The 12,829-nt window shown below is 33.5% G+C and overlaps 1 protein-coding gene across 1 annotated transcript; it reads left to right on the top strand.

Moving 5' to 3' along the window:
• The first annotated feature begins 464 nt into the window (after positions 1-464).
• LOC127881041 (integumentary mucin C.1-like) lies at positions 465-9,688 on the top strand. The gene is made up of 6 exons (XM_052428635.1): positions 465-532; positions 633-714; positions 4,788-4,856; positions 5,032-5,316; positions 5,628-5,762; positions 7,828-9,688. Exons 2-6 carry the CDS (start codon positions 642-644, stop codon positions 7,914-7,916), a joined length of 651 nt encoding a protein of 216 aa, XP_052284595.1. The 5' UTR covers positions 465-532; positions 633-641; the 3' UTR covers positions 7,917-9,688.
• The last annotated feature ends 3,141 nt before the right edge of the window (positions 9,689-12,829 follow it).

The following is a 12,829-nucleotide window of genomic DNA, read 5'->3' as shown; positions in this document are numbered from 1 at the left end:
TGATAATATACAAATAGTTTTGATTCTCTGTATTCCTTTTTTATATTCCATTTTAAAATAAATACAATTCGAATTACAACCTTTCACTCACGGTACATGAAATAATTAAATCAAATAGTTACACGAACATATTTAATTATAAGAGATCAACGGTGTTCTGTAATCAACAACATTAGTAAGTTAAATTGGCATTAACCCGACCAACCCCCCACTGTAACCCAACATTAAGTCATCGCAAAAAATTAATATATCAAAAGTTTCATCAAAAGTTATCCAATAAAAATAATTTATCGACCCGAATCCACGTGTCTTACGCCGCCTCCCACCGTACCCATAACTTATAACATGAATTTTCAACAGTTATTTATTACCAATAATTGCAGCATTAATAAGTGCTTCCCCTGGCTTGTAAAACGACCGCTGAACAGCTCCGTAAACATCCTTGAAACTAATAAGAGTCGCCAAAAAAAAAACGATTTAAAGACTTATTTCTCCAGATACTTCGCAGATAACTGGACGAGGTGTTGTGATAGTGAGTCGATTTTCTTCTCTTCTTTTAATTGGAATAATAATTAAATAAAAAGAATATTGAATTGGTTTAATTGCGTGAATATATACCGTATTTTTTGCAGGAAGTCACCATGATTCCACCGGCGTTCTTGGTGGCGTTTGTATTTCTTTCTGGTTGCTACGTTGTACGATGTGAGGTGTTTGGTAAGGAAGTTTAAGTAATTTTAACTTAGGCTTAACGGTTTAACCATACTGGAAGTACCGAATAACATATCCGATCACATTAATGATCCGAGCGCACGTTTCGGATAAAACAACTAGCTGTCAAATAAAAATCTCGTCAGGAAAACGATGGCTTGTTTATTAGTTTATTTAAGTCTCATCCACAATTAATCATAACAATTATTATTACAATAAATGATGCATAACATGTATGAATGTGGCCATTCTTTGCGAATTATAAGAGACTATCAGTATCACAATCTCATAAAAAACTGACATAAAATACAGCATAACATAATATAATACACTTATCAAACTTAAAAGTACATGTATATGTTTAAGGTTTTATAATTACGGTATGATGTTCACTTTAGAAACTATACTAATGTATTTACATATTAAAAAACTATATTTATTTCTGCTAATTAAGACATTTAGGTATTTGTCTAAAATGGTATTAAAACATGGCATTTACAATGCTTCTTACCGATAATTAAGACCGAGCGGTTGGAACACCTCGACAAGCTAAAATCAAAGTGGCGTCTCTAGATTATGCGATATTCGCGTTAATTTTGGTTAACATTTTGTGGTGTTTCAACCCTTATAAATAAATTACAGGGTTATTCATCGTTTTTTTAATTTTGAAAATAGAAAACAATTCTATTTCAAATAGCATATGCTATGAATGACGGGGATTTCGGTAAATTAAATAACATGTTCTCAGACGCTTGCGTGATTACAGAAATCCTTATTGTTTCCGTGTGTAATGCTGGTATTATCAGTGAATCACATTTCTAAAATGGTATTTACCGATTTTATTTCCAAAAATATTAACAAAACTTGTTTTTAATTGTATCTGCCAAGAAATATCGATTTTGCAAAGTTAAACATGCTTTCCGACGCTATCCCAAATGTTATTTAACGTGAACGTGATATTATTTATACTAAACATTCCTTATTTGATATATATCAATCGTTTTAATGGAAAAAGTTATTCAACCAATCAGTTAGGTCATTTTTTGTAACAAATTGATGTTCAACAATGGTGATTTTGGTAATTCTACATATTTAAGATGCCACTCGCAAATGTCGGGTACCGACATCCACTAGGTTACTACCTGTAATGGTTGTTGACGTCGCTCTGGATAGCAGCGACTAGAATGTAATGCAATTTTTTTTCGCTTATAGTTATTTTACTGATCAATGTATATATTTTTGTTTTAAGAATATCTTGCATAGTGGTGATTTTTTGTGTAAATTGGTGTAAATAAGTACTGCATTTGTGCCTTTTACATCAATTACAACGTGTATTGCCAATGATGCAAAGCTAATTGTTTTAATTAATAACTGATCCACAACTGATCACAGGGGAAAGATCACAGGGACTGGGCAAATACTGGAAACTTTCTGGTTTTGTATAAAAACAAAACATAATCAAACTATATTTATTTTGTGTTTTTTCTAATTTGCTTATTTAGTGGAGAATCAATGTAGTACGATATTTGACGACCCATCGCGCAAGCAAGTTTATTAGAATGCTTAGTGGTACGAAAACGTACAATGTATTAGTTTATTAAAAGGCATATAGTAACGATCGCTACACACAACTTCACCAAATAGCAGTACATAAATTATGTCAGCCGGAATAGCTCAGTTGGGAGAGCGTTAGACTGAAGTTATTTACGCAACAATTATCTAAAGGCCCCCGGTTCAATCCCGGATTCCGGCACGAACGGAACAGCTCAGCGGCCGACATTTTTTTCAGTCAGGTAAATAAATATAATAAAGCTTTATTTTATGTAGACATTTTAAATCCATTTCACTTCAATTGGACATTTTTATTAAAATTAATGGATGCCGCGTGGTGAAAACGTTAATTAAAATTTCTTACATCACTTAAATATCTTATAAAAAATACACGTGTTTTTATATTAACAAATAAATGCAAACAACACATCAATTATCCATGTATTTTTATGGTTGTCTATCATAGGCCCTAAGTACTATCCCTACCACATAAAGAGCGCGAAGCGCGACACGTATTATTGATTGTTACAATGAGTTGCGATAAAGGAAGCAGCCACTTATCAAGGAGGAGCTGTGTCCCAGCAACCCGTTTCCCTAGAGTCAAGCACTCCTCGGAGGTTTTTTTAAGAACCACATATAGAGCGCGAAGCGCGACACGTATTACTATCCAGGTGGTATGGGCCCTTTAGCATTATCCGACCATTACGTCCATAGTTATCTTCCTTAGATTTGAGAAATTTTGAAATCGTTGTTCGAAGTCAAAAATTTTCATCCGATTGTTCCCAAACTTGCACAGGTTTTTTTTTTATAAATGAGGACCCAACCCAAACTTTCTATATGAGCAATATCGGACCATAAGTCAAGAATTATGTCTCTTTGAATTTAAAAATAAAAGTGAAAAACTGCTTGGTTAGGTGATTATGTCAACATTTTTCATCAGATTATTTTCAAACTTACAGTGTCTTTATATCAATGAGCATGTTTACCTCATTAAAAATGAGAAACATCGGGACAATAAGTCCAGAATATTTTTCTATTAAATTTGACAAAATAAACAATGTCCACTTGTTTAAAGATTTCACAACTTTCGTCTGAATCTTTCCAAACTTGTTATGTGTTTTTATATCAGTATTACTCGAACCCTATTGAAAATGATGAATATCGGAGCAATAAATCTATTATGATCTTTTACTGAATTTCAAAGTATTGTGAAATGCAGCTTCTTTATGCAATTTACAGTTTTCATTTATTTTTTTTCAAACTTTTACAGTGTTTTGATATCAATGAGTACTCAACCCCTATCGTAAATGAGCAACGTAAGAATAAGTTCAGAATCATCTCCCCTTGAAGTTGAAAAAAAAATGAAATTACGCTTACAAGATGAAGCAGATTTTTTAAAACCTACACAGTTCTGTTCCACTAATGAAAACTGGACACGGATGCCAGTAAAAAAAAGGAAACCAATGTAAATAAAATGAACTATGAAATATTTGGGAGTTACAACACCAAATCATAGATAATGGTTATATGGGGGTTATAACACAACATCATAAATAATGGTTAATTGGGGGTTATAACACAGAATTGTAGATAATGGTTATACCAGTGTCTTTTTCTATTTTGTTTAAAATAATCGGCCAATATATTAATATTTACAGTAGAAAAAAAAATCGTTCCATGTAACTTCATTGAGTGCCTTTTACACTGAAATTCCCGACGCCCTTTGATGCTTTGCATCAATACTAATCTTGTACTAGTCATAAATAACAATTATACAGTGGTATTTGCCGGTTTTCATTATAAACAAAAAGAACACAACATTCTTTGCACTTGTTTCTGACAAACACTAGCAATACATCATGATTTCCGCAAGTTCCGCAGAACGAGTACCGAAATAAAAAGGTATTACAAACTAGTTCAAACATACGTAAAACGGATATTTAGTTATTCTAAATAGCTGCCACTAGCATTTGTCGCGATCAGATTTCGGTTTCGGGAACGGCATAAAGAAAAAACGCCCACAAGTAATCAACCTGGATACTTACTGTTCGAGTAACATAAAACAGATTGACACCTTTAAACCAAATTTCATTTACATGTTTTCAAAAAAATAAAAATAAACAAAATCGTACCCGTGGTAAAAAATGTGAAACTCAACATTCAGCTTGTCGATCAAAATGGCGGCGGAGCCGATGGCATGCGGCTACCTGTTTTATCGATTGATATTTAGATAAGATTTTGATTGACAAGTGGCGAGATAATAATTCGCCATTTAAGACTTGCAATATTCCGTACTTCCCTACCCCTCCCCCCTCCAACAACAGCAGAAAATAAGAAATGGTATTAAATAAGAAAAAAGATAATTTACTCCAAACACATTATGAAGATCCAGCTGTCAAAGCCTACGTTGGTAGTGTATGAATATTGAGTCCGACAGAGCATTTCTTGAAAATTTTATGTTAACTTATTGAGCAATTAATGACGATATTTATGGACCTTACTGTTCATTCCGTATTACTTTATTTCAGAATCATGCAATGCAACGATAGCATGTGCAGATAATACCACAATTTGTGAAAAAGAAGTCTGCCACATACGTATGTCTTCATAGTTTATATACCTTTTATCAAGCAGTAAAATAAATAAATCAGTACATTTACAATACAAAATTTGCAATTCGTAAAATAGCATTTTCTTCGAATGCTCGTTAATTAAAATGTGCGACATTTACATTCTGGTACAGTATGTATGAGTTTTTACACACATGTTCAGAGGCTGGTAAAGAATGCGTAAATGAAACTACAACAACAACCGTCGCAACAACTGTTACAACTGCACCAACAGTTACTACGGCATCAACAGCTAATACGGCATCAACAGCTAATACGGCATCAACAGCTAATACGGCAACTGCACCTACTGATGCAACTACAACTACTGCGTCAACTACACCTACTGAGACAACTACAACGACGGCGACAACGGCACCTACTGAGACAACTACAACAACTGCCGCAATCACAACTACTGAGGCAACTTCAACTTCTGAACAAGCAGGTCTTTAAGTTTAATACTTGTCATAATATCGGTGCTAAGGTATGACAAAATATACAGTCATGCTAATGCTTATTCGCTATGATTGTTTTGGATACATTGTTAAACCTGAAGCGTTTAAGATAATCAGAAATTATGGCAAATTTTAAGTGCAAATGAATGCAAGTTCTCGTTTGGCATTAAGTGCGTTACATTAAGAATATATTTTCCGTTTACACAATGCTTATAGCACGTTGCTTTTTCGCTGTAAGACGAATGCATAAATAAATACATAATCTTATTCAATAAAAATAAGTACTTGTACAATGCTTCAGCGGGCAGAAAACGAAGAAGGCGCAGTACAGACCGTCAGGAGTGTGTTTCAAACGCAAGTTGTGTATCTGGCCAAAACAACAAACTGGTGTGCGCGTGTAATAATGGCTATACTGCAGATAATGGAAAGTGCAAAGGTAGAGAAAATACTTACAACGCAATACTTGTCTACAAAGAACGTATCGCCGGTTTCTTTCCCGAAATAATGCCTAAATATACACATGTATTAAATAATTCATAGTTTCACTATTGACTCACATTCATTTTACAGCAATAATGACACGATCATCGTTAATGAAAAATATAAACAATGTCAAAACAATTCCCGAAACAAGGTCTCAATGAGATTCGAACTCGCGCATTCGAACTCATTTTCATTCATAACAATTTAACTTAAGGGGTGTTGCTGCAGTTTTGATGATTTTTTTCCATCTAATAACTTTTGCTCAAAATTTTTATTCAAGTACTACATACAAATACTAAATGAAAAATGCAATAAAAACATAGGGACTATGGATTTTATTCACCATTATATAATATGTACTTTTTCATTAAAACTGAAAAATCTCTAATTGCATAATAATGATTAATAACCTATGAAATTGGAAACATGTAGAGATTATATAAGCTAATATATATCATATACCATTTTAGTAAACCACAAACAACCAAAAAAATGGAGAACACAAGTTAAATTTTAAGAAATTTAATTTTTTATAATTTTTATGTCACCCAAAAAACGTAATTTTTTTACTATTTTTACCACAAAAATGGAATTTAAAAAAGTTCTATCTAATAACTTTTTGCGAAACTTCTCAAATATGTTCATCTATGTATTGTTATCATGAAACAAAAATAAAAAAGGGGGTCACCGCACTTTTAACAGAGATTTTTTTATTTAACCATCCCTACCGTCTTGAGTAAAATTTCACAAAATACAGCAATTAGGCCAAACCCAAGTACCAGTACATACATTGTTAGAAATATGCATAAACATTAGAATTTTTTTTACAATCTGAACTGGGATCACAACAGCTTACCAAAAGACATTGATAAAAAACAATATTTAATCACAACCATAATACCATTCAGTATCAAACTCGACCTTAATCATTAATATCTTACATATACTTGTTCACAGATTTCGGCTTGTTTTGGAGTTTGGGTTTAGATGCTTTAAATTGATAAATTTAAACGACATGACTAAAAAGCTCAAGTATAAAACAAGAATGAAATTAAAGAAATAAAAAAAAGTAAAAAAAAAAGTTTACCCCACCTTGGATCGAACCACTGACAATTGAATTATGAACCAACTCGGTCATTTCTGATGATACTGACCACAAGAGTATTGAGTTGTGATAATAGCATCATCGGTGTTGCTATAAATATATTATCGGTTAAATAAACTGCCACAACACCCCTTAAATAACTTAATTTATAACGAAGTTCAATTTAGTTACCATTCCAGGAGTATGAGTAAGGAAGTAAGGTAGAATACGTAGCATATGTATAACCTAGTTATATCGTGTGTTGATCTTGAATCATGACCATTATACAGGTTCTAATGTAAGTTTCAAACGGAGACCTTGAGAAATTAAAAGAATTTTTCAATTTGAAGTTAAATGTGAACATGTACATGTAATTAGGAGTATAACTATATCGACAATAAATATCGTGGTACTGATACTGATTTTATGACATTTTGACATTTCATTTTAAAACATAAAATCTCTTCAGCTTCAAATTAGACACCTTTTTAATACAATATGTTACCTGTCCGTGTATCATAATGTACGTTTACAATGTACTGCTGAGTCAAAATCAAAACTTAATTATGGGAAATATGGTACTTTACTAACTGCTTATTCGAAGTTTCAAGTGAAAAACGTACGTAGTATTGAATTTTTTATCGGTCGCCGCCAGGGCAAGCAATATCTGTAACTGTTTCAGTTGTATGCTCTTATATTTTATCGTTCATGTTTTATTTTTTAATAACATTCAAACAACTTTAAGGTTATGTATATATGTTATGCGCGTATGTTTAATTTTTTATGTAACTTATATTTACAATTTTCAAATCATATATGCATTTATAATTGCCAATTATTAACGTAATGCTCAAAATCTGAAACGTAAAATGCAAATGCGATCGAGTAGTTATCTTTATTTCAAAACTATTATTAACATTTTTTTTTTAATTAGCTTCAGATCCTTACAATGGTGAGGGCTCTTTGAGAGGAACGCTACTTTCAGCTGCCATGGTGACGACATTGATTATGTGTCTCATATAGCAAACCCGTTTCCCATGTTACCAGGATGCAGGATCTACGGGAATCCCAGGGGCTTACACACGGGCTGGACAGAATGAAAACACACCGTTAAGAACATTATTTTTGCAAATAATTCAACTTATTGAAATATGTAAGCAAAAATCTTTAACGCTGAAAAGCCAGTTTTTTCTTGAAGTTTGTGCGGATATCTTAAGATTTTAGAATACATTATTAAAAACGTCTGAAATCGGTTCCAAAATTTCCCGTTGCGTGCAGCAAAACGGTTTAATGAATGTTGCACACATCGAATTGTTGGCCAAGATCACATGATTATCAAATGAAGTAAGTCTGGTGTTTTTCACATTGCCATAAGTCGCATAAAAACTGTCTTCTATTCACTGGTTGAAATTCTTGAGAAAAATTGTTAAAAAGTTATTTTTGTAAAAAGCCGCACTTATCAGTGTGTTTACATCCATGAACATCCATTCCTGAACCCCATAAAGCCACGTGATCCTGCACCCTGGTTACAGCGGACAACCGATTCAAATTCACGCAAACCAATGAAAAACAATCATCTCACAAACGGATAGTATACTTTGAACGGTTCGATTTGCACATGATTTACGCTTGATCTGGTTTTGAAAGTGCGTGTGCCATGTGTCTACAGTATATATCTACGAGAATGTACGTGTATGGGAGTTCCGGTTGTCTGCGCAAGCCTGATGAAGCTGTAATGCCGACCAACTGGCAATGCTTGGTCAATCGGAACAGGGTGTTTTTTTGTAGGCACTTGAGCGCCACTTTTGGCCGGATTCTTTATTTAACGAATAAAATAAGAGATATTAAAAAAAATGTATTCTTGTATATTCGACTAAGATATCCTATAATTTTCATTGTAATTGTATGTAGAGATTAACAGTTTACTGCCTGGTAGTTTTGTAATATATCAGGCGAATAAAAAACAAGATGTGTTTTGAAACACTATGCCCCCCATATGTTTGACCTTTTACCTTGAAGGATGACCTTTACATTGACCTTTCACCACTCAAAATGTGCAGCTCTATGAGATACACATGCATGCCAAATATCAAGTTGCTATCTTCAATATTGCAAACGTTATGACCAATATTAAAGTTTAACGCAAACAAACCAACACACCAACAGAAAGGGCAAAAACAATATGTCCTTAAGACTGGGAGACATAATAATGGAGAGGCTTGCCGAGCCGTTATTTTATTCCTGTCGAGCGAGATATATTACAAAACGACAAGGCAGTAATCTGTTGTTTTTATTTCTTTTATTATACCTCTACGTTCCACTTTTTATAAGAAATAGGGAATAAAATCACTACGACGCTGCATTTTTTGCGGGAATGAATATGAATGTTGACGTTTGTTCATAATGACGCCACGAGGGTTTGAGCTTAATATTTGTAAAATATGTTTTTTGCTGTTAATGTTGCTTTTTGTGTATACAATATATAACATCTTGGTATCAAATTGTTTGTTTTGTTGAATCTGATTTTATTTAACTAAAAATGATGACTTTATAGTTCATTTCGAGTAACATGGCGTACCTCCAAAATTGACTGATTATAAGCCGAGCCGTTATTTCATTTCGTGCCGAGCCTGATATATTGCAATAACATCAGGCAGTAACCTGTTTTTTGTGTTTAACATACCTCTACATTCACGATTTTAAAGAAATAATGTAAAAATCGCTAAAAAGCTGAAGTTTTAGCGGGTAAGAATATGACTTTTGTCGTTTGACGTGTTAATAATGACGTCATGAGAACGCGCTTAATATTTATAAAAAAATGTTTTTGCTGTTTGTGTTGCATTTTGTATTCAAAATATATATCATCTTGGTATCAAATTGTTCGTTTTGTTGATTCTGATTTGATTTCACTAAAATGATTAGTTTATAGTTGATTTTGAGTAATATGACCATCCTCCACACATGACTGATTGATATACGAACTTCTTGATGACCATGATTTAAAAAAATATATCAAGTAACGTTATATCGGATTTGTTTGCAGATTAAAGGTGCTGAGTTTGGATGGTTGGAGATTTATGGTCTTGCGTTTGAAAAATTGACATGTTTAAGTCTTTAGCTTGCGTTTGAATGATTAATGTTTTTAGGCATGAGTTTGAGGCAATAGCCGTTTTGGAAGTATTAATTGTTTGACGATTGACGTTTTCAAGTCTTTGGTTTGAAAGGATTGTCGTTTTTAAGTCACCCCGTGCTTTGCATTGACCGTTCCAGGGTGGTGACCCCAGTTTTATTCTACTAGGTGTGTATGTTGTTTCGTATTGCGCTGTTTTGTACGGTTTTGGCATAAAGGACCACGAAATTGTGTATAATGTAATATGGTTAATGTGTTTAACATACCTCTACATTCACGATTTTAAAGAAATAATGTAAAAATCGCTAAAAAGCTGAAGTTTTAGCGGGTAAGAATATGACTTTTGTCGTTTGACGTGTTAATAATGACGTCATGAGAACGCGCTTAATATTTATAAAAAAATGTTTTTGCTGTTTGTGTTGCATTTTGTATTCAAAATATATATCATCTTGGTATCAAATTGTTCGTTTTGTTGATTCTGATTTGATTTCACTAAAATGATTAGTTTATAGTTGATTTTGAGTAATATGACCATCCTCCACACATGACTGATTGATATACGAACTTCTTGATGACCATGATTTAAAAAAATATATCAAGTAACGTTATATCGGATTTGTTTGCAGATTAAAGGTGCTGAGTTTGGATGGTTGGAGATTTATGGTCTTGCGTTTGAAAAATTGACATGTTTAAGTCTTTAGCTTGCGTTTGAATGATTAATGTTTTTAGGCATGAGTTTGAGGCAATAGCCGTTTTGGAAGTATTAATTGTTTGACGATTGACGTTTTCAAGTCTTTGGTTTGAAAGGATTGCCGTTTTTAAGTCACCCCGTGCTTTGCATTGACCGTTCCAGGGTGGTGACCCCAGTTTTATTCTACTAGGTGTGTATGTTGTTTCGTATTGCGCTGTTTTGTACGGTTTTGGCATAAAGGACCACGAAATTGTGTATAATAAAAATGCAATACTGCTCCAGCAGCTGGAGTTTCACTTCTTTATATTGCGTTTGAAATGATTGCAGATTTAAGGTCTTGAGTTTTAGTGGGATCATATGGTGAGACGATTGTTCACTTTTTGATAAAAGCAACAAACTTGGCACATTTGTAGATCAAAGTATGTTATTCAATTTTAGCTATGGACCCATCTCCAAATTTCAAAATGGCCGCCATTATCATGATGGCAGATTTAAGGTATTCCGTTTGATATGCTTGACATGTTTAGGTCTCAAAATTGAATGGTTTCAGATTCGAGCTATCAAGTCGGACATGTTCTGAAAACGTTTTGGGTAATAATGATTGCTGTTTTAAAGTCTCGAGTTCAAATGATTGCAAATATAGGGCCTTGAGTTTGAAATGAGTGTAGATTTAAAGTCTTGAATTTTACATGATAGGAGTTTTAAAGTTTGACATGATAGCGGTTTGAAATGATTGAAGTTTTAGGGTCTCGTGTTTGAAATAATAGCAGTTCAAAGGTTTTGAGTTTGCAATAAAAGCAGTGTTAAAGTCTTGAGTTTGCAATTAAAGTAGTTTAAAGGTCTTGAGTTTGAAATGATTTAATTTAAGGTTTTGAGTTGAAGATGATTGCAGTTCTTAAAACTTGAGTTTGACATTATAGCTATTTTCAATTCTTGAATTTGATATGCCAGGTAACAGAAGATGTAAGTTCTTGAGCTTAGAGTGATGTTGGATCATTGTGTACAAAATGATTGCATCAATATGCATGAAAATGATGTACAACATTATTTAATTAACAAAAATAACGCACTCAAATGGGCGTGATTTCACAAACTGTGTCAAGATACAACTTGCGAGCAAACTGTTAAAGGTTAATTTGATATCACCATGATAAGTAGATCTTACGTTTAAAGACTATACTCACACCAGTCATGGCACATGATGTGCCCTGTAGTTGCCGACATTCAAGATTAGTGGGCCAAATGCACTAAGGCGTTCACTGGAGACACCGAAGAACATGACTGTTCTGAGTAGGCATTATCCACAACATTTCTGAATTGACTTATAAAGAAAACTTCCCGAACTCTCGATAAACATATTTTAACCCATTTATGCCTAGCGTCTAAAAAAGGCCTTGGCAAACAGCGTAGACCCTGATGAGATCATGCGGCGTCTCATCAGGGTCTACGCTGTTTGCTTAAAGGAATTTCTGTAAGAAATATTTTAGATATGAAAATAAATATACTAGACATCCCTAATTTTGGAAATAAATTGATCCAATTAAGAAGGATGGGAGAGTCCTCTAGGCATAAATGGGTTAAACAAACCACTACATTTCTTTAAATCAGCCAACGTACTTGAACATCACATGTTGTTTTCGTTCTAGCATGTTTCTCGATGAGCGGGTCAACACATGTGACTTTTAAAGTGTTTGAATAATTTTATTATAGCCACATAATGAAAACTGCACCGCCGCATAACGACCGTGTTTTAAAATACGTAAAACCATATCTCACTCGGCGGAAACAGCATAAGAACAAATCATCTGACCAAGTTGAATACAGATTGAGCAACAAATGTGACACGCTTTAACAAGCTCTTTCTTTCATTTGACCTAGTTTGTGACCTTTCTTGGCCAAGTTACATCTGAAATCATTAGGACAAATAATCGAACCAAGTTTAATTAAATGTGGTCTCCAAAATGTTCAAAAGCATTTTGTTTCATTTTGACCTAGCTTCCCACCCCAGATGACCAGTTTTGAAATCGGCCGACATATCATTCGACTTATGTTGTTACACAGTTTTATGAAGATGTGCCGTAAATGAGCTATGTAGTTTTCAGAAGCGTTTTATTC

Source organism: Dreissena polymorpha, chromosome 5 (genome assembly GCF_020536995.1).
Source record: "Dreissena polymorpha isolate Duluth1 chromosome 5, UMN_Dpol_1.0, whole genome shotgun sequence".
Lineage (NCBI taxonomy): Eukaryota > Metazoa > Mollusca > Bivalvia > Myida > Dreissenidae > Dreissena > Dreissena polymorpha.
Note: the sequence above shows the minus strand (reverse complement) of the source record. Positions and strands in the feature narration are given on the sequence as shown.

Excerpts from the sequence above, each read along its gene's own strand:
- LOC127881041 (XM_052428635.1), top strand. The coding sequence starts at position 642 with ATGATTCCACCGGCGTTCTTGGTGGCGTTTGTATTTCTTTCTGGTTGC. Across the intron at positions 5,317-5,627 it reads TTCAACTTCTGAACAAGCAG|CGGGCAGAAAACGAAGAAGG; the intron begins GTCTTTAAGTTT and ends ACAATGCTTCAG. Across the intron at positions 5,763-7,827 it reads AGATAATGGAAAGTGCAAAG|CTTCAGATCCTTACAATGGT; the intron begins GTAGAGAAAATA and ends TTTTTTAATTAG.